This window comes from Centruroides vittatus, unplaced genomic scaffold (genome assembly GCF_030686945.1).
Source record: "Centruroides vittatus isolate TY-2023 unplaced genomic scaffold, ASM3068694v2 contig_2073, whole genome shotgun sequence".
NCBI lineage: Eukaryota > Metazoa > Arthropoda > Arachnida > Scorpiones > Buthidae > Centruroides > Centruroides vittatus.
The window spans coordinates 510,238-534,115 of NW_027121287.1; the positions used below are offsets into that span (position 1 = coordinate 510,238).

At 26.0% G+C, this 23,878-nt stretch overlaps 1 protein-coding gene across 11 annotated transcripts in view; it reads right to left on the bottom strand.

Moving 5' to 3' along the window:
* LOC136970639 (microtubule-actin cross-linking factor 1-like) overlaps nt 1-23,878 on the bottom strand; it is a 157,372-nt gene that overhangs the window by 24,019 nt on the left and 109,475 nt on the right. For all 11 annotated transcript variants that reach the window (XR_010880010.1, XM_067265095.1, XM_067265096.1 and 8 more), the window contains 25 exons: nt 23,099-23,182; nt 21,850-22,488; nt 21,392-21,592; nt 17,803-18,261; nt 17,440-17,614; nt 17,179-17,295; nt 16,445-16,677; nt 16,034-16,163; nt 13,641-13,828; nt 12,865-13,188; nt 11,862-12,024; nt 8,824-8,990; nt 8,529-8,698; nt 8,253-8,412; nt 7,769-7,919; nt 7,057-7,226; nt 6,768-6,983; nt 5,855-5,968; nt 5,227-5,331; nt 4,928-5,140; nt 4,305-4,466; nt 2,082-2,252; nt 1,676-1,993; nt 911-1,237; nt 759-843 (listed from right to left, as the gene is read on the bottom strand). Coding sequence is in view for 10 of the 11 variants with exons in the window: in XM_067265095.1 (XP_067121196.1) it covers nt 759-843; nt 911-1,237; nt 1,676-1,993; nt 2,082-2,252; nt 4,305-4,466; nt 4,928-5,140; nt 5,227-5,331; nt 5,855-5,968; nt 6,768-6,983; nt 7,057-7,226; nt 7,769-7,919; nt 8,253-8,412; nt 8,529-8,698; nt 8,824-8,990; nt 11,862-12,024; nt 12,865-13,188; nt 13,641-13,828; nt 16,034-16,163; nt 16,445-16,677; nt 17,179-17,295; nt 17,440-17,614; nt 17,803-18,261; nt 21,392-21,592; nt 21,850-22,488; nt 23,099-23,182 (5,242 nt within the window). In the remaining variant the exon portion in view is untranslated. The remainder of the gene's footprint in view (nt 1-758; nt 844-910; nt 1,238-1,675; nt 1,994-2,081; nt 2,253-4,304; nt 4,467-4,927; nt 5,141-5,226; nt 5,332-5,854; nt 5,969-6,767; nt 6,984-7,056; nt 7,227-7,768; nt 7,920-8,252; nt 8,413-8,528; nt 8,699-8,823; nt 8,991-11,861; nt 12,025-12,864; nt 13,189-13,640; nt 13,829-16,033; nt 16,164-16,444; nt 16,678-17,178; nt 17,296-17,439; nt 17,615-17,802; nt 18,262-21,391; nt 21,593-21,849; nt 22,489-23,098; nt 23,183-23,878) is intronic.

Sequence of the window (23,878 nt, forward strand, 5' to 3'; positions counted from 1 at the left end):
GTCTATAAATTTTCCAGAGATTATTTTATGCAATATTTCAAAATATATCTAGATCAAAGTAAATAGTTTATTCCATAATTAATATTTAAAAAATAATGAAAATGTTAAGTGTATAATTATTGATATTAAAGCAAACAAAACTCCAAAATTGATTTAATTCATTCATGAAAAATGAAATATATGATAAAAACATAATAATAACAGAAATTCTGCTATTTTTTCTGTCTTCTAATGGTTAAAAAAACAGTAAAGACAACAATAAAATTATTTTAAGTGTCAATATTCTGTGTATTTTTGATAAAGTTTGGCCAGAAATGAACATTATAATTTCCAATCTTCTTTTTTTTTCTTTTTAAATAGAAATGTATCATATGAATAAATTTGAATTAATACGTCTAATGTGTTATAACTATCTGGTAGGCATTAGTCATAATTACTATGAATCAATAACATATAATAGTTGAATATATATTGATTCATAATGACTAAATTTCACCTGATGTAAAAATGTGTTAATTTCAAGTTTATGCATGTGTCACTCATTTTTGCAGAATTTCCTGTAGATATGGGATTTTTCAGAATTTCTTACAGATATAAAAAAGTTCCACTTGTATACAATTTAAAATATTTAAATATATCAATTTCTTTCCTAAAATATTTAGTTTTTATTTCATTTAGTATATGTATTTGAAGTAAAAAGTTGCATTTAACATTATTTATTAATAGTATTTAAATGTGGTTAAAGACTAAAGATTTACCTGAAGCATGTTTCATTATATCTCTTCCAGAATTAATTGTATCTTGAACTTCATCTTCATGATCATTTATATCATCTTTTAATTTCTAATATAAAATAAATTTTAAATAATTTAATTCTTTTAAAAATCTTTTAAGCAATAAACTTTCTTACCTTAAGTTCATTCAATTGTTCTTGTAATTTATCTACATAAACATTTAAAATTTCATAATGGGATAAACGAGTATTCATTTTCTCTATCCATGCTATAATTTTCTGGTATTTCACAGTAAATTTTCCAAGACCATCACACACATCAGTTAATATTTGTCCTATAATTTTATTATCTTTGATAACCATTTCAAATCTTTCAATCACTTCTTTAAGACGTTCCTCCACATTGTTAGCTTCATCAATTCCAACAAGACTTTTTAATTTTAATGAGAGATTTTTCAGTTCATCAAAAAATTTATCATGTTCAATAATTTCTTTTTCAAGAGTCTAAAAGCATAAAAACAAAAATTATATATACATGGTACATTAAGTTAATAAAGAAATTAAACTTTCATACTATACAAAGTTATGGAAAATTGAATGTCTACAAACTTATTTCAACATTTCTTATTTATTAATTTAAATATTTAATAAATAGCTAAATATTTTTTATATATTATATTTAGAAGTGACTCATTATTCATTAGCTATTTTAAATCAAAAAATTGTGTTGTAGTGCCAAATATTAAATTATTGTAAGTTTTTGAATTTTGGAAAAAGATTTATGACTATAAATCATTAAAATAAAATCAGATAATTTCAAATCTAATAAAATATAATGCAAATAGGTTAGAATATAAATTCTGCTCATTTCAACGTGGTTTTTATACATTTAGATTAAGATAAAAATGTTATGTATTTTATCACTGAATAACAAACATTTACCTTATGTTCAACAATATTAATTTTAAGACGATCTTGATCGGTCGGTACAGTTGACAATGTCACAATTCTCTTTTCAACTATTTCTATCCATTCGGTAAGAACGGTTAATTTTTCTTGAAAGTCTCGAGCGACCGGTATGGTGTTATCGAGACAATCCATACGTTCTTGGGCTTTTGAAGTTAAGGTATTAAATTTCTGAAGTAACGTGGTTAATTGTTGATTAACATCAGTATCTTGAGACTGTTCTAAAATATCAGATCCCATTGTTTGTAAAGAACAAATGCTATTTTGTCTATCCAAAAGTAATTTCCTCAAAAACTATATTCAGAGTTAAAAAAATATGTATATATTTAGTTTAAAGTAAAAATTTCATATATTTTCTTTGGAAAAATTATTTAAAACATGCCTTCTGTTCTTGGGCTTGAGCTTTAACAACTTTATAATCAGCTGAAGGTGCTTTCTGATTAAAAACCATTTCTTCTGTATCATGGATCCACTTTTGAACTCCATCAAGTGCTTCTTGGAATTTTCCTGATTGTATCAAAGCAACATCTAATCGACGTTCTCTATCATTCAACTGTAATAGATAAGTTATATTTCATTTTTTATATTCCAGACATACAAGGCAAGATAAAACTATTTTTATTTCATAATGAATTTTTGCTATGAACAATGAATAATCTAAGACCCTAATCATTAAGAATTTAAATTTTTAATTTTATTGATGTGATTTAAAATTTGCATGGAAAAATGAGAATAAGATATGAATTATCATTTAAATTTTGCTTGTAAATAAAAACATGTAATGAATCAATTAGACAGAATTAAATATTTTAAATATTTACTTAATCTAATGAAACATGATAATTTATTGAATGATGTTATTAAATTTTATTAGTAATTTTAACAATTTTGACTTCCTAAACAAATATTGTAAAATAAAAATTTGATTAGCTAATAACTCACTTTTAAATTAATTTCTGTTTAATTTAGAATTAGTTAGCTATAATTATCTAGAAACTAAAAACCTTTAATTAATATGTCTTTGTGTCCTTAACTTAAACTTATCTCTACTAGTACTTTATCAATTAACAGGACTTATACTGAATTTATGGATGCAGCAATTAGGTCTTACAGACCAGAAATAATATTGTTTATTTAAATCACCCAAACACATACACTTTAACATTGTGTTTCGAACCTGTTTGTCCCTCATCAGCAGGCATTTAAAAGACATTTTCTACAATTAAAATAAATTTTGTTACAATCATAAATAAACATAAAATTTCCGACAATAAAATTCTTACAAATTCTGGGTTTTTAAACACATTCCTAATTCTGAGCATTTGATTAATATTGATTTTGAATATGCTCGGAATTAGGAATGTGTTTAAAAACCCAGAATTTGTAAGAATTTGTTTTATTGTCGGAAATTTTATGTTTATTTATGATTGTAACAAAATTTATTTTAATTGTAGAAAATGTCTTTTAAATGCCTGCTGATGAGAGACAAACAGGTCCGAAATACAATGTTAAAGTGTATGTGTTCAGGTGATTTAAATAAACAATATTATTTCTGATCTGTAAGACCTAATTGCTGCATCCATAAATCCAGTATAATAAGTCCTGTTAATTACTAGTAAAGTACTAGTAGACAAAATAAGTTTAAACTAAAAACCTGTTTAGTTTTAATTTTTTTATTAATGAATATGATTCTTGACAAATATTTATAATATATTTTTCTATGATTCTTACCGAGGACATTAATACATTTGCAAATTTATTGTAGATACTAATATCAACTGATATGAAGATTCATATGCTTAAACTATTAGATTTTTATTTAATTTTTCAACATTAATTAAAAACAAATGTATTATTATTACTATTATTCTTTTCAATAATAAATATAATATTTAATTTTTTAAATGTACATTTAAAAAATTTAATATCATATTTACTTGCATATAAGACGAGGTTTTTATTCATTTATCACAGCTTCAAATTCCTAGGTTGTCCTATATGCGTGAGCAAAAGATTCTTTGCATTTTTGCAAATAATTTTTGTGAACCGTGTATTTGCATTTTTTACCTGATGCTTATCCTCTTGTATTTTAAAAACATAAGCATTTTATCTGAGTCGTTTACTCCTGACAATATACAAGAACAGTTCAAAGATGAATAGAAATAGGAAAAGCAAAGCTTTTGAATTGAATTCCAGATTGAAATTCCAAAATCACACAGGAGCATGATATATGTTTTAATCCATTCCCGCTTGAAAACAAATGATTATTCAGAAATCAAAAATCGGAGAAACTCATAAGTATAATTGACGGAAAGTGGATTTGATTGTTAAGAATTGGCAAAAAAAAGGTTCCCGATTGTCCAGCTTTACGTGAACAAATTATGTTGTCAATTTTACAAGATTTTTCCTTAAAGTTTAAACTGCCAGTAATTTTTGCAGGACAATGTATGCATTTACGTTCATTTGATATTCTACTTGTGATTAAATGAAATGAAATTAGAATTGTATTAACAAATCTAATTTTCTTTATTTTCATCTTTAAAGTCACACCTCATCCTATATGTGAGATTGTCTTATATTTGAGTAAATATAGTAATTTCATTACTTTTTCATTTAAAGTGTTCCATTTCTCATTCAATTTCTCTAAATCTTGTTCAAGTCCAGTTGTACTGATGCCAGAAGAGGCGGATTGGATCAAACCTTGGCCACCTTTATTAACTTCTTCGATGTTTTTCTTGAGTGGTTCTATTTTTTTCTGGCATAAAGTCTAACGTGGAAAATATATTTTAAATTATTTTGACAATTAAATAATTTTATATGTATCAGAGCAATCACTACATTAAGTAACATATAAATATAATATATCAATGATAACATTATATAAATTTTAACACAAATATTGTAACAATTGAAAACTAATTTATTTATTAAAGAGACAAATCCTCCTATCCCCTTGTAACAAGTTAAATCTTAAATATGATAAATATGTTTGTTAAAATTCTAACACAAATATAATGTCAAAAATTTACACTTTTATTATTTTAATTTTTTTTTACTTTGTATCTTTAAATTTACATTAAATAAATTATATCTAACTTAAAATAAATTGAATTATTACTTTTTGTTGAGCTATTCAAAGAAACAATAATGCAGTTTATTATTATTAATAATAAAATTTATTTTATTTTGTTGTTATTATCATCTTTTATTCTCTTACGAAGTATATACCTTAAACTGCTGTTGTTGAGAACGAACAGTTTCTACATCTCCACCAACCGATTTAAAATTTTTCTCTTCGGATATTAAATTTTCTAGATCCTTAATAGTAGTAGCATAATCCTTGTAAAATTGTTCCAGTCTTTTTAGTGTCTTTTCTAAATCGGTATGGTAAACTTTACTGCGATCATCTAATCTATTAAGCTGCCTTTGAATGTTACTTATCTGAAAAATTTTAAAAATATACAATTAATTCATAACAACTAAACAGTTTATATTTATTGTATTTAACAGAATTCAAATCAACTAACTTGATCTTTGTACACTTTTTCTTCTATATTATATCTTCCTTGAGTTATTACTTTCTGTGTATCATTAATTTCAATTCTGGTTTTACTTATTTGTTTTGCAAAATTCTGTAAATAAATAAATAAAACATTTTAAACATATTAAATTAATTAATTATTAATTTTATAGTAAATTTATTGTCATATAAAAATTTAAAAATTCAATTTTTATATACACAAGAAATAAATAAATTCAAATAAAATTAATTTGTTAAATATACTGTATATTAAATCTGAATCTGACTTTTCCTTTTTTTTATTTTACATAAAAATTGACTCCACAAAATTGAAAACAAATGTAGTATAAAATGTTTTAATAAAGTTATTTAATTAATTTAAATAAATTCTTATAAAATAAGCTTGCACAAGTGTATTCATTAATAGAAAAATTACTCAAATACTTCAGCTTGTAACTTTAATAATTCAAATTTGAAAAAAATCAATTTATTTTATTTTATTTTGCATTTTATGTTTAACACGATTAAATAAATTCATAACATTTAAATGTATTTAAATGTAGACTGTAAACACAGAGTGCTCAAATATCAATAATTAAATTCAATAAAAATATTTATTATAAATTCTCCCTTACCTTTATCTCATCAAACTGAGCCCGAACAGTATTTATATCTCTGCCAATAGAACCCATGGTATCCAAAGACTCTTCAAGAGTATTTAGTTGTGTTTGTATTGTCTTCACTTTATTCTTGATAAATAAAATAAAAAATAGAATTAAATATATTTTAGTTGATTACTGAAACTAATTTAATAAATTTTATTTATAGAAAATTGAATACTTAAAAATAATAATAATAAAATTAATGAATATATTAAAAACTTAAAATAAAAACTGTAATAATGAAAGCTGATTTAATCTTAGTGCTTTTAATTGCATTTCTTTTTAATTTAAAAATAATTTATAATATTCTAAATATATCTAATTATAATTACTGTAATACTATCCAAATTTGGAAGAAACTGAAAAACTTTTGAAAGGTTTTGAAACAACCAGTCTTTCTACACAAGAAACAACTATAAAGGTAGATTAATTTATAAATATTACTCGATAATAATTATGTTATAATAAGTCTCTAATAAAATTTATTTCTATTGGTACAGAATCTCGAAAGTGAAACACAAGAGTATCGCACAGTTTTGGAAACAATTAATCGCATTGGTTTCAAGTTATGTCAATTGTCACCTGGAAGCAAAGCCACTACAATAGAAAATTTGGTTTCACAAAATAACCGATGATTTGATGTCATTTGCAAACAAATAAATAATGTATATTTCTCATTGTTTAACATAAACAGATGTGTACTAGTTAATGGAGGATACAATACCACGTAATTTTACAATGTTATATATCTAGTTTTAATACTCTAATTGTTCTTATATTGAACTTGGATTGAATAAATATATTTTCAAAGCAAAAGCAAAAACTTGCATTAGTAGAACTATAACCTGAGCTATTAGAACATAAATTTTAAATTATAATTACTTACTGTAAATTTTAATAATATTTCTGAAGCAGCTTCTAGATCGTTTAATCTTGTTTGAAGTTTTTTATTTGTACTCTGATAATGCTTTTCTACAGTTTCAACTTCTTTAGTTATATGAGTAATATTAGATGATGATGTTCCTTCCACAAGAAGTTTTTTGACGTAATCTTTCAAGCTGTTAATCTGTTTTTGAATGTCGTCGGCTTCCACAATGAATGACTACAAATACAATATTTTAATTAGTAAATTAAAATACAGTTTGATGAATTAACAAATTGCAACTTTTACAAACCTTCATTCTTTCTAAATGACGGGGTTCTCTTGCTGCATCTCCAAGGGCATCATGAGATGAGAGTTTATCATCTAATCTTTGTAGCGAGTGTTGAATATCACGTAACTTATCGTAATATTCAGTTAGACGTTGTGACACAACATCTAATATTTGTGATCTGTTAGCAATTTCTACAAAAAGAAACAATTCATTAAATAAAAACATAATTTACTATATAACAAAGTTTAGTAAAATCTTTTAAAGCTATTAAAAATAAATGTAAATAGTTAAAGTAGTTTCCTTAAATTTATAATTAAAACAATAAAGATTTAAATTTAGAATAGAATTATTATTATTAATTATTTAAGAGAGAAAAGAATGAAAGGAATGATTTTAATTTTACAATATTAATATGTTCATTCAGTATATTAAATGAATCATAAATTGCTAAGGCTTATAGTAATCTTTAGCTTCAATTAAATAGCTTTTGTTTAATTTATTAATAATGAAAAAAATATAATATGGTTCTTTTTTATATTTAATGAAAAATTATATTATTAAATTTTTGAGTATATGTAACAATTTTGAATTATTTAAAATAAAGTAAAAAATTTACATTAAAAATATACAGTAATGTAAGGAAAAATATTTTAAATTATTTTGATTAAATATATATTTTTAAAAATTGACTTAGAAATTTTTAACATTTTAAACATTAACTTTCAAAACTTACGTTGATTGAGTTTATCCCATCTTTTTCGTAAAAATGCTATTTTATCTTTCATTGGTTCTTTGTCTATGTCACAACTTGAAACTAAAGTATCACTCAAGTTACAAATGTTATCAAATTCTTGACTATGTTTTGAAATATCATTTTTGAAAGCCTGAAATAATAATAATAATAATAATAAACTAACAATTTTCATCTGAAGAAATAACTATGCTATAGTTAATTTTTAAAAAGAATACAAATTTCAAAATATTCAAGAAGAATAATGATAAAAAAAGAATATTTTCCAAGAGAAATTGTATTTGGAATGAGAAGAAAGTCAATAAATTTGAATAATGTTAAAAGTTTTGCTGCTTCAGTTCAGTTTGTCTAATTGAATAAATATTTCCTTTTTGTTTTTTTGAATGTAAAATGAAGTATATTCTTTTATATATAAATATTTAAATCTAAGCTTCATAAATTTTTTAAAATGAAATAATCAACTTACTTGAATTTCTCTGATTTGTTTATCAAGTTCAGTTCGTTGGAAACTTATATTTTGTAATGTAGAAAGTTTCTTTTCACTTCCTTCCAACCAGGGAATGAAGGATTCATAAGCAGAGATGAATTTCTTGCAATTATCAAAACATCTTTGCAGTCTAGTATGCCTAAGTTTTAAAATTACAATCATTTAAATTAAAAGTTTCCATATGTATATTAACTGTAATAGTAATTTTATTTTGTTAGAAAAGTAGATAAATGCAAAAAGATTCATTGTTCATACCTATCAGTAGATATCTTACGAATCTTTTCCCATTGTTTCTTAATTCCATCAAGTTTTGCACGTAACTGAAGTGCTTCGGGCTTTCGTGAAATTTTACTAATTACTTCGGTACCTTTGCTGATTAATAAATGCACCTCGTGTTCTTTATCTGAAACTTCTTTATAAATAGGCTAAAAAATAAAATATGAAAAATAATAAAGTAAAATTAATTTTAAAAATAAAAAAAATGAATTATAAATGGTTTTTAAATTATTATTTTAAAATATAATATAATATATTTACTGTTACTGATTACCTCAAATTCCTGAATTTGTTGTTTTAAAGTTTTTTGCTCTGCAGACACAGGAAATTCACTTGATAAACTATCATCTTTTACATTTAACCATCTTTGAATATTATCACAAGATGTGAAAAATTTCTTATCTTCTTTTAGAGTAGATTCCAACTCAGCTTTACGGTTATCTAAAACAGAAAATAATCTATATAGTAAACTGTGGTATGTATTAAATTCGTCAATTTTAATTCTTAGAAATAAAATAAATTAGTGTATAGTTACACCATTAAAAAAAATTATTTAAACAGGAGAATCAGATCATAAGATAATATTAAGAAAAATAATCAATAAAAATAAATATAATTAAACATTCTGTTACTGGTTTTGTTGTCAATTTTAAAGAATTAAAAGCTATTGGCTCTTTTCAGTAACATATCTTAAAAGGAACAGTTGTTAATATAGGTTTTAATGATGGAGGAAATGCATTTCAAGTCTTAATGACCCCTCTTCAGTCCTTATGCTTTACAAAAGGAAGATAGATAAAGATACTTAGTTTATTCTTTTGGTATTTTAAACATTATCCAACTCACATTTTCTACCCAAATACAGACAGAGGATTTATCTACCTTAGGACAATATTTTCACCGGTGGAGACTTCAATTGAGTAAGACAAAGACTGAAGCTACATGCTTTCACCTTAATAACAAACTGGCAAATAAAGAATTAAAGGTTTATTTTGAAAATAATTTACTGAAATATCTTGATGTCACTTTGGATAGAACTTTGTCGTTTAAAACACATCTGATGAATCTTGCTGCCAAGGTCAATACTAAAAACAACATTCTCCAAATGTTATGTGGAACTACATGGGGCTCTTCGCCATCCCTCTTATGGATCTCTGCTCTTGGCTTGGTTTTCTCTCAGCGGAATATTATGCATCGGTATGGATGAACAGTGCTTACATTAAAAAACTGGATGCCCAACTAAATAAAACCCTATGTATCATAACAGGCACTCTTAAATCTACTCCTATTGATTTATTACCTATTTTGAGTCATATCCCTTCCGTCTGTACTCCGAAGAGATGATGCCCTGCTCGGGGAATATGGGAAAATATTGTGCAGACCAGAACTTCCGATTCAGCAGGATATTGATGACCTCAGCATAAATCGACTTAAATCAAGACATCCCCCCTCTTAAGAGCTAAGTTCTTACATTCCAGCAATTTCAACCTTATTGAATCTTGGAAAAGGCTTTGGGCTGATGTTTCTCTGGTGGATGGTCGACAACTTCCTTGTATCACAAAGCAACCACCTGGTTTTGAATTATCCAGAAATCTTTGGAGTGTGTTAAATAGAATTCAGACAAAACACGAGATATGTGGGGACAGTCTTTTTAGGTGGGGAAAAGTTGCATCCCTGCAGTGTGACTGTGGTGCTGAAAGACAGACTACATGTCATATTTTGGAAGATTGTCTTATAAGATCTTATCTGGGACAACAGAGTGGCTTCCTGATTGTGACTGAAAGTGCTCTAAACTATATTTCTGACTTAGATTTACATTTATGATTTGTGTTATTTTTTTGCTTTCTGTTCTTTTTACTAACTAGATGTGTAGCCATATGCTAAATAAATAAATACCTATCTACAGGGAATAACAATCTATACTATTTTATAATATAACCATCTTAAACTTTACTTACTTTATAACTGTTTTACTTATCCTCCTTTATTTTATCTTATACAGCAACCCTTGTAAACAGATTCTACCCAGTCGATATTACCCAATATTTTCTTTAATGTCAATTTGTAACCAATAATCAACTATGTAAGTTAAAAAAATTTTTTTTGTATTATTATGCATGATGTAATCCTTATCTATCTTCCTTTTGTAAAGTATAAAGACTGAAAAGGGGTGATTAAGACCCAAAATGCATTTCCTCCATCATTAAAATCTATATTAACAACTGTTCCTTAAAAGATAGGTTACTGAAAAAAGCCAATAGCTTTTAATTCTTTAAAATCCACAAAATAAATATAATTTAACATAGTATAACTGTTATTTAACTTATAAATTTATGTTATTAATTGTTAAAAAGTATTTATTCTGTACTTGAATATTAAAAGTAAAATGACTGTCATGTTAGATCAGGCAACATTACTGACACAATTAATACTTAAATGCTTAGTAATTTGGCATAGAGGTAGGGAGGTAGACATTAAATGCCATCTCTTATTAAATTTGATAATTATAATTAAATTAATATTAATTAGCATTTAATTATTAATAATAGAAGCAATATAGCTTGATCTAATCCAATGATCATTTGGCTTTAATTTATAACTATAGGGCTTACAAATGTTTATATTATGTACTTAAATATTTTTCTTGTTTTCAATTAAAGATAAAAGTTTTGGAAAGCACATATTCTTTGAAAAATAAATGTAGAACAGAGTATTCAATTCTTTATGTTAGTCATGAAAAAACATATAAAAAATTGCATTAAAAAACATAACATTGATACAGATATTTACAACGAAAAAGTGTACAGCATATGTATGTATATCTTCTTGGTTAATTCTATAAATACTGTATGTAAACTTAATCAGAAAAAAGTTCAGAAATGAAATAAATTACTTTTTCTTATCTTACCTTGTTCAAAATTTTAAATCCATTTGACAAATAATTATTTAATGGTAAAAGCAATATATCAATCTATCAAAAATGAATTTTACCCCACTTTTTGATAAAGCTTTTTATAAGAAATTAGTTTCAGCTTCATTTAAATTGCTATTTTATTTTAGTGTTTACTAACAAAGCATTTACACCATATATTTATTGAATTAAAACTCTAAAATTATAATCATCACCAGAGAACCTCAAAGAAATGGTCAATTCTGCCAGTGTTAATTGTGTTCCTCTGGTTGAAAAAAATGTAAGACACTGAATTTTATTTGTATTTAGTGTTCAATTTATATTATTTTTAAAGAATTATATATTTATTATATAGTACTTCTTAAAATTAAACAATATTTAACTATAATAAAATATTTACTTACTTATTTTCTTTAATATTGTTGTGTATTGCTTTTCCATATTATTTAGTTTATTTTTTATTTCATTTCTTGAAGCCGAATCACATAGAATTTCACAGAGTTGTTCGCAAACCCTTTCCACATCAGCTAATGAATGTCGAGTATTTTCTAACCTATCCTCAAGATTCTACATGTAAATAAAATATTTTATTAAACACTTTCTCATAATAATTTTATTAATTAGACTGAATATAAATTTTTCTTTAAAAAATTGTAAAATTAACATATAAGTTTAATACCACTTACTGAAATTTTTATAAATTAATGTATTAAATTATTTATAAATATTTAAACATAGTTGACTCTCAATGAATAAGGAGTAGTTATCAATACATTTTACCTCAGATAAGCTTGAAAAATATTTTGTAACTAAATTATAATAGGAGCTTTGTCAATATAAATAAACACATTATTTCTAAAAGATGGCAAGTTGTTCATAGAGAACACAAGATTTAAATTCAAGCGATAGAACCCAAATAGGGTTCTATCGCTTGAATTTAATCTTGTGTTCTCTATGAACAATTTCCAAAAGATGGATAGAATCATATCATAATATCTTTAGATTAATATAATGAAGTATAAGTATCTCTAAATGTAAATTATTACAAATAACAAAAATATGATCCTATAAAAATACTAATATTTGGAAAAATTTTGCAAATGTGTTGATGATAAACATATTTTGATACAATAATGACAGTGTTGCATGCTATGACTTAAATTTATAATCATATTACTAAAATTTTATCTATAATTTAAAGAAAAGCAGTAAATTTAATTAGTAAAACAAATCAATTAGTCAAATATGTTTCTAGATTCTAAAGCTCAAAACTTTTAAAAATGTTAATATGAAAATTTTCTTCTTGTAACAGTCACGATCACACTCTGTTTACAGTCTTGGCCTATTTATTCTATTTATACTGTAATGAATGCTGTTACTAAAAGTAGTAAGATAATTTATAATTACATTAAGTTTCTTTAATTGATCTTCTGTATCAGCTGAACCTTCAACTGTAGTATCAAAATCATCACTGATTTTCTGCAAGCTTTCTTGAAGTTTAATAATTCTTGTATGAAAATCTTTGGTGATATCACCAGCAGCATCAAGATTCTTTTGCCTTTCTGTTAATTGTGTTTGTAAATTTTCCCAACGGGAACAAGTTGTAGTTATCTGTTCTTGAATTTTCTTAGAAATGGTAATATTATCACCAATTTTGCTTATTATTAATTCTCCAGTACACTTGAATTGCTCAAAAACAGATTGTTGAGAAATAAATTCATCTTGCAAAACCTATAATAGATGAAATATTTTTTATAATTTATTTATAAATGTACTTTTTAAAATTAATTATATTTTTTATTGTTCATATCAAAATGAATATTTACAATATATTGTTTATTAAACAATTATATATTTTTTACAGAAAGAAATTATTAAAAATGTGAATTGACACTGGATTACTTATTATATAATGTGAGAAAATTTATATTTTTATATACTTTTTAAAGTATTGTGTATGATAAATGAATTTTTGGTAAAAAGAATGAAGATCAATTGAAGTTTTTGATTTTAACAAGAAGATTTATTATGTATAAATCATCAAATTTAGAATATTTATATAAGTTAAAAGGGAAAAAAATTGACAATCTAAAAATGTTTTAAAATACAGATCACATTTAGCAAAAATAGAAGTATACTTTAGAAAACATTAAAAAATTATAATATTTATACTTTAAACTCACCTGTACTTGTTGTGTTTGAGAGGTAACCATTCGAGGTTCAGTGGCTATTGGACCCAAAACTTGAAACATTTTATCTTTCTGAGACAACCAGTTAATCAAAGTGGTATATAAGTCCTGGAAATCTTTAACATGTTGGAGAAAATCTAGACGTTCTTTAATAATGCATTGCACCTCAGTCCATTTTGTCACTGAAAATATTTAAAATTTTAAAAATTTTGTATCTTTCTGTAAGAAGCTAAATGTACATACTTTGTAGTAAATATTTAAAATATTTTTATTGTAAATGTAATAATTAACATATACATCAAAATTAACAATATTTTATATAATTGTTGTCCATTTTTAGTTATAAAAATACAGCAGAAATTAATCTTTTACTTGTATCTCATGTGGATTACTTTACATAAATTCTCATATATTTATGGAAATCAAAATGTTTCATGTTTTCTATCTCTTAATATAAAAACCTGAAATATAAATAAATAAAATTGATCTAGACAATATGTACTTAATTTAAACTTTTTTAGTGCAAAAATATTTTAATTTTAGGCTTTATGTTTGTCAACAAGAGAGAGAAAATTTTTCCCCTTTCTTTGTTCTTAATATTGAATACAAAACCTGAAAGTCTTTTATTTTCCTAACATTTTTATTCTGTGAAAAGCAGTTTAAATAGAATTGTCTAATGAAAACTTAATTTATATGTAATACCATACCAAATGATTGCCATAATTAATTGACTATTTTTTGCTACTATCCTGATTAATTATGGCAATTGTTTGGTTTAGTATTAATATGTCAGGCTTTGGGAAGTTTATATATAAATTTAATTGTAATAAAAATTCTAAATACCTATAGTTCAGCAATTTTTATAATATGTGCAAACATTTTCACCCATGTTGCCTGTTCAACACAGATGAAAACGTTTGCACCCATTATAGGTATTTAGAGTTTTAATTCAAGTATAACCAGTTTTAAGTGGCAGTATTTAATTGTAATATTTTACAAGTTAACTTTAAATGTCATAAAAATAGAAAAAAATATCACTAACTGATATTTACAATTGAAATTTGAATCTTTAATTATTACCTATTTTTAATCATATATATCATTACAAATAATAGATATAATTATTTTAAAATGGATAATTTATTTAATTTTTAAATAAAATAAAATAGTAAAACAATAACTTAGAATCTATATCTTCATAAAACATAATCATTGAATGCATCTCATATTCTTTTAATTCATACAAATAATTTAATAAATACTTGAAACCTTCATAAGTATTTCTACATACAAATTAATCATAATGTTACTTTATATTTTAGAGTAATCAATTAAAAAACTAAGCAATAAAATGTTATGTTTAAATAAAAGCATTAAACTCTTTGACAATTTATTGTAATTATACTAATGATTATTTTTATCATTATCTTTTCATTAGAAATACTAGCTGTTACCCGCGATTTCGCTCGCACAGATTTTGCAAGCAAACCCTATTTACATTCAATATTTCAACAACCATAGTAATTGTTATATAACACCTACCGCTGAGAATTGCAGAGAATCAAACTAACTGTTTTTAATTTGATAAATTTTCTGGAGCGTTTACAATCGTTCTATAATCGAACCAATATGCAATAACAAATTCAAATTTAAAACTGTTCGAACATTCGGTAAAAAAATCAAAATATATAAAAAATATTTATAACAATGTCTGAAATGTTATCAATTTAATACCCCTAAGTACTCAATGAAGACTAAACGTAATTAAAAACAAAAAATTGCATCTAAAATAGTACAGTAGAAGCCGTTCTTCAGGTTAAGACTTAATCCTCTCCCTCTCCCCCACAGAGGAAATTTCGAAAAATCCCTTCTTAGTGTTCATTTTCATTGCGTACCCTACTGAAACATAGTTAAATGCAAAAGTTCGCATCTAAAATAGTACAGTAAAAAGCCGTCCTTCAGGTTAATGCTCTCCCTCTCCCCCCCTGCGGGGGGATTTCGGAAAATCCCTACTTAGTGTGCATTTTCATGATGTACCCTAACTGTGTACCAAATTTCACCTCTAGGTTCTGGAAATTTCTAGAAAAAACTGAAACATTCTCATTGAAGCATCATACATTTTTGTAGTCAACCACTTTCAACCCCCATATCTCCCACATCCTTATAGCTATCAAGACACAACCACCATAGTGCACGATGGGAGACTTAGGACTACTACCACACACAAACACCATTCATGTGCAATGTGTAGTTTTGGCTGCAGAGTGAGATATAGGCACAAACACGTCCATTTATATAATTTATATATATATAGATTTGTTTAAAATTAAATTTTAACACAAATAAAAGTACAAAAACGAAAACTAAATAGATATAAATATATTTACCAATTTCATTAACTTGTTCTTGCAAATTTGAAGCTCCTACAGCATTGAATCTCTTCTTCAGTAATTCAGTTGTTTGTATTTTCAAATGATCTATATCTGATTGTTTTTCTTGCATCTGATTCTGGATATTCTATTATTAATTTAAAAATATTAATTAATAATCTAATAAAATGAATTGTCATTTTAATAATGTCATTAAAATCTATAAACTAGATTTTAATTTAATATTAAAAGTTAACATTTTTAACTTTAAAATAATAATAATATAATATATTTAAAAGCTATTCTTATATTTATATATAAACATTCAACCATAACCTGATTTTTTTTAAAATTAAAGCCAAACAAATTACCAGATTATTAGGCATTTTTATATCAAGTGGCTTTTTATTATTATTATAAAAGTCTTACTTTTAAAATCTGAAGTTGTTTTTCTGCTTGATCCTTTGTAGTGACAGTTGATTCTTTAGGTAATTGTTTTGTTTGTGTTTGGATAAAAACAGTTACTGTTTTTAATATTTGTAAAAGCTGTTTTAATTCTTCAGTTAAAGTATTGATTTCTTGTTGACGATCTGTTAATTTTACTCCAAGCAAATTATAACGATTGTTTATTTCCATTAATTGTTGTTGAATAGGAGAAAGATCTAAAATAAAGAGTAGCATTTTAAAATTACTTTAACTGAAAATAATAAAAATACAACTGTAAAAATTTAAAAATTATATTTATTTACAAAATATATTGTTCTTAAACCTGTTTATTTACATAATTTTTATGTAATATGTTAATTAATTTTTAACAATATTCTTTCTTTCAATAATTTTCTTGATGTAAATGGTTAATTTTATGACATGTCAAAAACATGGTATAAAAATAATTATTATACTATATTTATATTATTATTGGTTGAAAATTTAAAAACAATAAAGATAAAATAAAAAACAAATAAAACAACAGAAATGTCTCAGAAATGTTGTTTCTTTTATATTTTATTTTATTTTATCGCTTGCAATTTCACAATGTACAGACTTAATACAAAAGTAAATGTTGTAAAGAAGGTTTATTATTTATTAACTAACAAATTTAACAATTGCAATTAAATTGATTCTAAAATTGTATTTTCTATTTAATAAAAAATTTTAATTACCTTCCAATCCAAAATTATCCACAGAACTACGTCTGCTACTGAAGCCACTTGATATACTTGAAAGAGGACTTTGTGTTGATCCAGCTTTAGTAGGAGATGTTGGGGATTTTCTTGCTTCTATTTAAAAATATATATATTTATATAGAAGCTAAAAATTAATTTTATTATATTTAATACCTCATATTTATTTTTAATATAAACATTTTTTAAAATAAAATTTAAAAGTTTTCCAATTTTCAATAAATTTTATGGTTAACTTACTGGGTGGAGATTTTTTAATTGGGCTACCAACAGCACTTGTTGAAGGTACTTTTTTAAATGGACTTCCGGGTTTTCTTTGTGAAATTTCCCCTTGAACCATATCATCATAAGTGTTGCCACAGTCATTAACTTTTTGAATAATTTGAGCATGATCGGTATGCTCTTTAACAAGTGGCTGTATTTACAAAATTTTAAATAATTAAAATTTTCATATAATTATTACAATTAAAGATTATTAAAAGTTATCTTTATTACATTAATAAATTTTTAAACAAAGATTTTAAAGTAAAATAAATTCAATAAATATAAACGTTAAATGTTTTCATAAAAGTTAATATTATTTTTTAAAATAGTAATTATCACCTTAAGTTCTTGCTCTTGTTTTTGAAGCTGGCTGCTATCAATTGCAACAGGCTCAAGATTTTCTAATTTAATTTCAATAGCTGAAAGCCATTCTATGACTTTAGTTCTTAGAGATTCATATGTAGATAGTTGTTCAGTTTGTGCTTTTCCTTGATTTCTCTTCTGTGTGATATTATCAGTAAGTGTCTTCCATTGTTGTTCTAGAGACTTTAATTTTTCTTTCATCTGCATAGTATCTGTTATATCTTTCTTATTGAGAAGATTCTTGCATGATCTAATGACATCATCATATTCTTCTTTCTTAACATTCTTTTCATTTGAGATTTCGTCAATGGATGTTATATATTCAGTAATAACCACTCTATGTGTTTCGATACTTTCTAATTTTTCCACTACAATTACAAGCCATTGTTCAAATTTCACAATATTTTCTTCCACAGTTTCCACAATTGTTCGAATCTGTAATTTTATAATTTTAAACAAATTTTAAAATTTACAATAAAAATTTTGAAAAATTAATTTATTAGTAAGCGAGCATTAATGTATTAAATTAAAAATCACAATTTCTTTATAATAATCATTAAAATCATTCAAATGAAAACAAAACATTTTTCTGAATGTGATTTAATCCTTTAAAATGATTTTCATTTATGCTTTAGTAATTTTCCAAATTGTATGCACATATTTAATGTTAGTTCTTAAAATGTTAATTTTTGTATGCTGTTGTATAAACAACCACATAAAAACTTCTAATAATTAACAGTAAGAATTTGGCACACAATTTTCTCTATTTTTCCATGTTTTTTCTTCATTAGAGTATGAAAATGATAACTTACCTGTAAAAATTTAGCAAAAACATGGAAGTCATAGAGTATAACATCAAACACTAAACAGAAAATTTAAAATTTTATTGTGAAAATTCTTATTAAATGAGTTACATATTATTATGTTGGGTTAAGTGAGATATACTCGGTTAACACCGGTGGCTGTGTACTATGCCAGACCAAAGTCAAGGCATAGTAACCAAAATAGAAATTAAAGAAGTGTATCAGTGTGTGTGTCTGTATTCAGAAATTTTCTCACAATATGACATGTATTCAATATAGTGGCCTTCTGTAATGTGATGTATGTTTTTCTACTCAATTGTAATGTGCCCAGGCTTTTGTGTAGTGTGTGTGGTATGACACCTGTAGAGGAGAGAACAACAGGTACAATAAGCACCCTATCCATCCTCCACAGATGCCTTATTTCCTGGGCGAGTTCTGTGTACTTGCTAATTTTTTCAGTGCATGCGTTTTGTATATTGTGAGTGTTTGGAATGGATATGTCTATAACGTATGTGATTTTATTGTGTTTGTCAATGAGTGTGATGTCTGGTCTGTTGTGGTAAATTGTTTTATCTGTGATTATGGCTCTGTCGTAGTACATTTTGTGCGTGTTGTTTTCCAAAACTGTCTGTGGAATGTATTTGTAGTATGGTTCGTGGATGTCTACTAATTTGTGTTTGTTTGCAAGCTCTTGGTGTATTATATTTGCTACTTGATTATGTCTGTGTAAATAATCTGTCTGTGCCAAGAGCTTGCAACCAGAAGTTATGTGTTGTATAGTTTCTGGCATGATGTGACATTTTCTGCACGTGTCATTCGTGAGTGTTGCATCTTTGAGTATGTGTTTTCTGTAGTTTTTAGTATTTATGACCTGATCCTGTATGGCAATCATGAATCCTTCCGTCTCCCCAAAGAGGCATCCCCGAGCTAACCAGCTGTTTGACGCAGTTTTGTCAACAAAATCCTGGGCCAGGTTGTAGGGATCCTACCATGGAGTGTCTAATGTCATTTATTTGTATTTCTATTCTTCTCTGCCAGGCAGGCTTGTGATAGTATTGTGTTTTCTGTGTATTTGTCTGTGACTGTACTTTCAGTCCATGGTGTGTCACTACTGTGACTGCCCCAGCATAAGCTAATGTATGAATGTCTGCGAGTGTAGAAATTGAATGAATGTAGTGTGGTAGTAAGTGAGTGTTTACATAATTTAGTGTTTTTCCTACTTCCTTTGACGTGTTGATTTTTGGTATTCGTGGTCGTTGTGTGGGATCTGTGCCTGTATATTTAGTGAGTGTTTCCTGAAATATAAGTGAGAGCGTATTAACTAAATCTATGTCTATGTTATCAGTGATGGACGAGGAAGTGTCTGTAGTATCATTAGTGGTAATTGTTGTATGTGTGTTATTATCAATGCTTGTTGCTGGATTATCCTGACAGGTTACATGATCTTCATTAATGTTAGATGTTTCTGTCTGTTGATATATTTGATCAGCAACATGTTGTTTGATAAGTTCAAGTGTTGTTTGTGGAATAAGGTTGTTGTGTATAATTGTTCTTTTTTGATCAACAATCCTTTGTTCAGTGACAGTGAGGTGAGGATATTGTTGTGTGAATTTATGGTGTAGTTGTTGTCTGTATGCTGCCATGTTTGTTTCAAGTTTTGTGATTGTGTAGTAAGTACGGATGATAAACTCGTTCATTTCTACTGTCCATTTCATCCGTTGGCGTGGTTTTCCAGCCTTTGTGGTCTGTGGATGCATTGCCACAGAAATACCAAGGCTGGGTTGGTTCCTCACATCTGTTGAGGGCATTGCAGTAGCCATGCTTGGGCCGGTGCTGCTTTCGCCACCGGTAACCAGGGGAGACTGTGGCCTATTTTTCGAACGTGAGCCTCTGCCTAACTCACGAACGCAGACCTTGTTAACCTGGGCGACGTCCGAGCCGGTATCACATTTAGATCTGGTTACTACCATGATACGTATCTCCACAGAATGTGGGTGTGTGGTCACTCTTAGCTTCATTTCTCCCCATAGACCTTACTGGCATGGGTGTCCCTACCAGGAACTTGTGCTCCAACCTGCATCGATTGCCCTATGGATCGGTAAAATTACTGGGCTCTCCCACCACAACCAGGTGGTAACCACGGGAGAGTTATTATTATTATTATTATTATAGCTTATATTCTTGTCTTTTAAAATTTGTAAAAAGTAATAATCTGCTTTTTTCAACAAACTGAAGAAATTTGAATGAAGTTTCTCTGTTATTTTATGTTCATAAATAATAGCCAAAGACTTTATTTCAGCAACAAATTATTTTCGTAATTATATAACGAGAAAAAAACAAAAATAAGTTTTAAAAATTATATTGTAAAATATATTTATCAAAATATAGAATTTATGTCTTTCATGATATGCAATAACATATTTTTATGTATAAAATTTACATTAATATATCTAGTAGCAAAGTTTTTCCTTACATATGTGAAAATTTTAAAACAAAGAATTGTTTATAAACAATGGATGAAATTGTTAAATGTTATATTTACATTTTCTTCAAAATATATCTATATGCATGAATTATTAAAGTTAGATTTAGAGCTTATTGAAATTAAAATTTGCACAATTTAATTATTTGTGTGAACTGCATTATATTTTTTGCTGTAATTCATATGAAATATGACATATCCCCCAAAAAATGATCATCATACATTCTCTGTTTGGAAATATATTACATTTAAATTAATTAATTTAAAAATAAAATATTACCTCTTCTAATAGTTCGCCTCGTTTGGAAACTTTATCTGATAATTTATCGAAACGATTCAAAATATCCTTTAGTTTTGCCTCGATCTTTTTCACCAATTTCTGATTAGAACTCTCTACTAGTTTCTGAGCAGATGAATTCAAAGCATCAATTGTAGACTTTTGACTATTGACATCGGATTGAATCATTTTATATTCAATAATCTACAAAAATAATAATGATTATTCGCTGTTAAATATTATTTTTTTTCTGAGGATAAATAAATAATAAAATTAAATTAAAAATCTGAAATAAATTTATATAAAAATTTCATAAAATTGTCTTAACATATAAACTTCATATGTAGTTAATTGATTACTATAATATTTTGTTTACTGCTGATAATTCCAATAATTAAATTTAGCTTACTGCTTTGTAATATAACGTCAATGGTTAAGATTTAGAAGACGCAAATACTTACTTGTTCTTGTAATTTATCCCGACTGATGCTAACTGGCTTGTTTTGATTGCGGAATGCATTTTCGGTTTCTTCTATCCATTTTGCAAACTGATCGAGGCCGTCTTGAATATCCTGAGATTGAACTAATGTCGTCTGTAACTGGTCGCATCTTTCATTAACATCTGTTATCAATCGATTGAAACTCTCTTCTATAGTAGTAACTGAAGTTTCAATAGCTCTTATATCTGAATGTTGTACTTCAATTCCAACCAAACTTTCTAAGAATGCTTTTGCTGAATGTTTAATATTTTCGATTGTTCTTCCTTGTCCAACAACTTCCATACTTAATTGTTTGATATGATCTAATTGTTCTTGGAGATTTTTAGAATCGGCACCTATTGGTTCTTTTAATAGTTTGTTAGCATTTCTTTGTATATCTTGAATCCAAATATGAATTTTTTCGACACTTTCCAAGTAAAATCGTTGTTTACTTTCAATGTTTGTGAGAGAATCACTTAGCTTTGTTACTCGATTAAGAAGTGTTTGATAAATACTTGAAATTTCTTGAACTCTGACTTTCATTTCACTTTCACCCGGTTCCAGATGAGATAAACGTTTTGGTAAATTAGTACGGAATGCATTCAATATTATCAAATATTCCTGAAATTAAAAAAATAATAATAATGATTAAATTACATTAAAATTATTTTTAAATAATAGATAAGCAATTCTAAATCAATACAAGCAATTATTTATTGTGACATTGTCACAATACTGGGCTGCAATTTTTCATTACAATGTTCTCAATTTTAGTACTATCTTGCCCCTGTACATCATACTTTTCCCAACAGTCATACCTGTCATCTAGCTAACTCCATTAAGGGGAAAATTTTTGAAATGAAATAACATGACTTCAAGTGCAAACCGAAAGTTCATAAATAGTTAATTGGGACCTCCTGCCCCTAAGCTTTCTAAATCTGGTCTCAATTTTTATCTATCTAACTCTGTTCTTGAGATTAAGGCAGGATAATCAGACAGACAGCAGACAAACGTCAATGGGAATTTATAGATCTACAGTTTTTGAAAATTGCAGCCCGATAATATAACTGTGCTTGATTTGCTTGTTAACAATATTGTTAATTAAATGTTGTTTATTCAAATATATAATAATAGATTTATTTATTCTAAATTATAATTACAAATTAAAAAAAGATAATTTTCAAATATCTGTTTTCAGAATAAGCAATTTTAAGATTTATATCATAATTACCTTGGACTCATCAATAAATTTCTGCGTAGCCATTGTAATAAATCTGAGATCAGCTTGATGTGCAATTACATCATTTGCAAAAACCTGAATATATAATTAAAATACTTATTCCATATTGAAATAAAATTATAGTCACATTTGAAAAAATAATACAATAGAATTTGCTTTTTTAATTAGAAAATTTTAAATTATTTTTAATAAAATAACAAAAACTTGTTTTCAATTCTCAATAAATATCAAACAATACAGCAGGATGCTTATCGGGCTATAATATAGCTAATTAATTATTAAGATACTAAGTAATTTGGACTAAATTTAACATGAGATGGTGACTTAACCACCTATCTCTAGTCCAAATTACTTAGTATCTTAATAATTAATTGGCTATATTGTAGCCTGATAAGAATCTAGCTGTATTGGTAGATTATTAATAGTAATGGATATGGATCCAGAAGTACCCAAATGAGGGTTAATTCAAAAATAAAAATATTTGAATAATTATTAAGTACCTTTTATTAACATGTGCAAGATATTTGTATTATGAATGGTCCAATAAACTGTATTTTTCATCATAAATATTTTTGAAAATGTTTTGAAGTTCAGGCAAATAAATTTTAATTTTTGTGTCATTGAAGAAGTGCTTCAGTCTTTGTAGCTCATCTGTTATATCTACCACTGATTGCTAGCATATATTGGGTTTGGTTTTATACATAGACAAAAAATATATTGACTGCAACTGCAGTCAAATTGCAGTTGATATATTAAATGCAATATAAATTT